General features: G+C 58.8%; 2 protein-coding genes across 2 annotated transcripts in view; one reads left to right on the top strand and one right to left on the bottom strand.

The window, feature by feature from the left end:
• Positions 1 to 204, bottom strand: part of MMAB (metabolism of cobalamin associated B) — a 6,713-nt gene extending 6,509 nt beyond the window's left edge. The window contains exon 1 of the mRNA XM_035891453.1: positions 194 to 204. Within this exon, the coding sequence (XP_035747346.1) occupies positions 194 to 204 (11 nt within the window). The remainder of the gene's footprint in view (positions 1 to 193) is intronic.
• Positions 83 to 588, top strand: part of MVK (mevalonate kinase) — a 14,071-nt gene continuing 13,565 nt past the window's right edge. The window contains exon 1 of the mRNA XM_035891583.1: positions 83 to 360. The gene's annotated coding sequence lies outside the window, so the exon portion shown is untranslated. The remainder of the gene's footprint in view (positions 361 to 588) is intronic.

The raw sequence follows: 588 nt of genomic DNA, 5'->3' as shown, positions 1-588 counted from the left end.
CTCACCCAGTGCCACCCCCCTGCTCAAGCAGGCTCACCCAGAGCAGGTTACACAGGACTTCGTCCAGGTGGGCTTTGAATACTTTCAGTGAAGGAGACTCCACAGCCCCCTGGGCAGCCTGGGCCAGGGCTCTGTCAAAAACGCTCAGTGCATGTTCAACTGAGGCATGCCCACCCCCGGCTCGGGCACCCGCCTGCCCTCCATGTGCCTCTTGTGACCTGCCTGGTGCTCTGGTACCTGCGAGCAGCCCTCGCTGTGGCTGTGTCCTCCTGTTTCAGGTTCCCAGGGGCTTGTTCTAGTGCTGCTGCGGCTCAGGTGGTGGTGTAATACATACAGAAGCCAGCCAGGGACCACATCCAGGTGTGTTCAGTTTTGGGCCCCTCACTACAAGAAAGATGTTGCATTGCTGGACCATGTCCAGAGGAGAGTAACCAAGCTGGTGAGGGGTCTGGAGCACAAGTCATACGAGGAACGGCTGAGGGAACTGGGGTTGTTTAGTCTGGAGAAGAGGAGGGTGAGGGGAGACCTGATCGCCCTCTACAGCTACCTGAAAGGAGGCTGTAGTGAGGAGGGGGTCGGCCTCTTCTC

Source organism: Egretta garzetta, unplaced genomic scaffold (assembly GCF_000687185.1).
Source record: "Egretta garzetta isolate BGI_Z169 unplaced genomic scaffold, ASM68718v1 scaffold330, whole genome shotgun sequence".
Lineage (NCBI taxonomy): Eukaryota > Metazoa > Chordata > Aves > Pelecaniformes > Ardeidae > Egretta > Egretta garzetta.
This window is presented reverse-complemented; position numbering and strand designations above follow the sequence as displayed.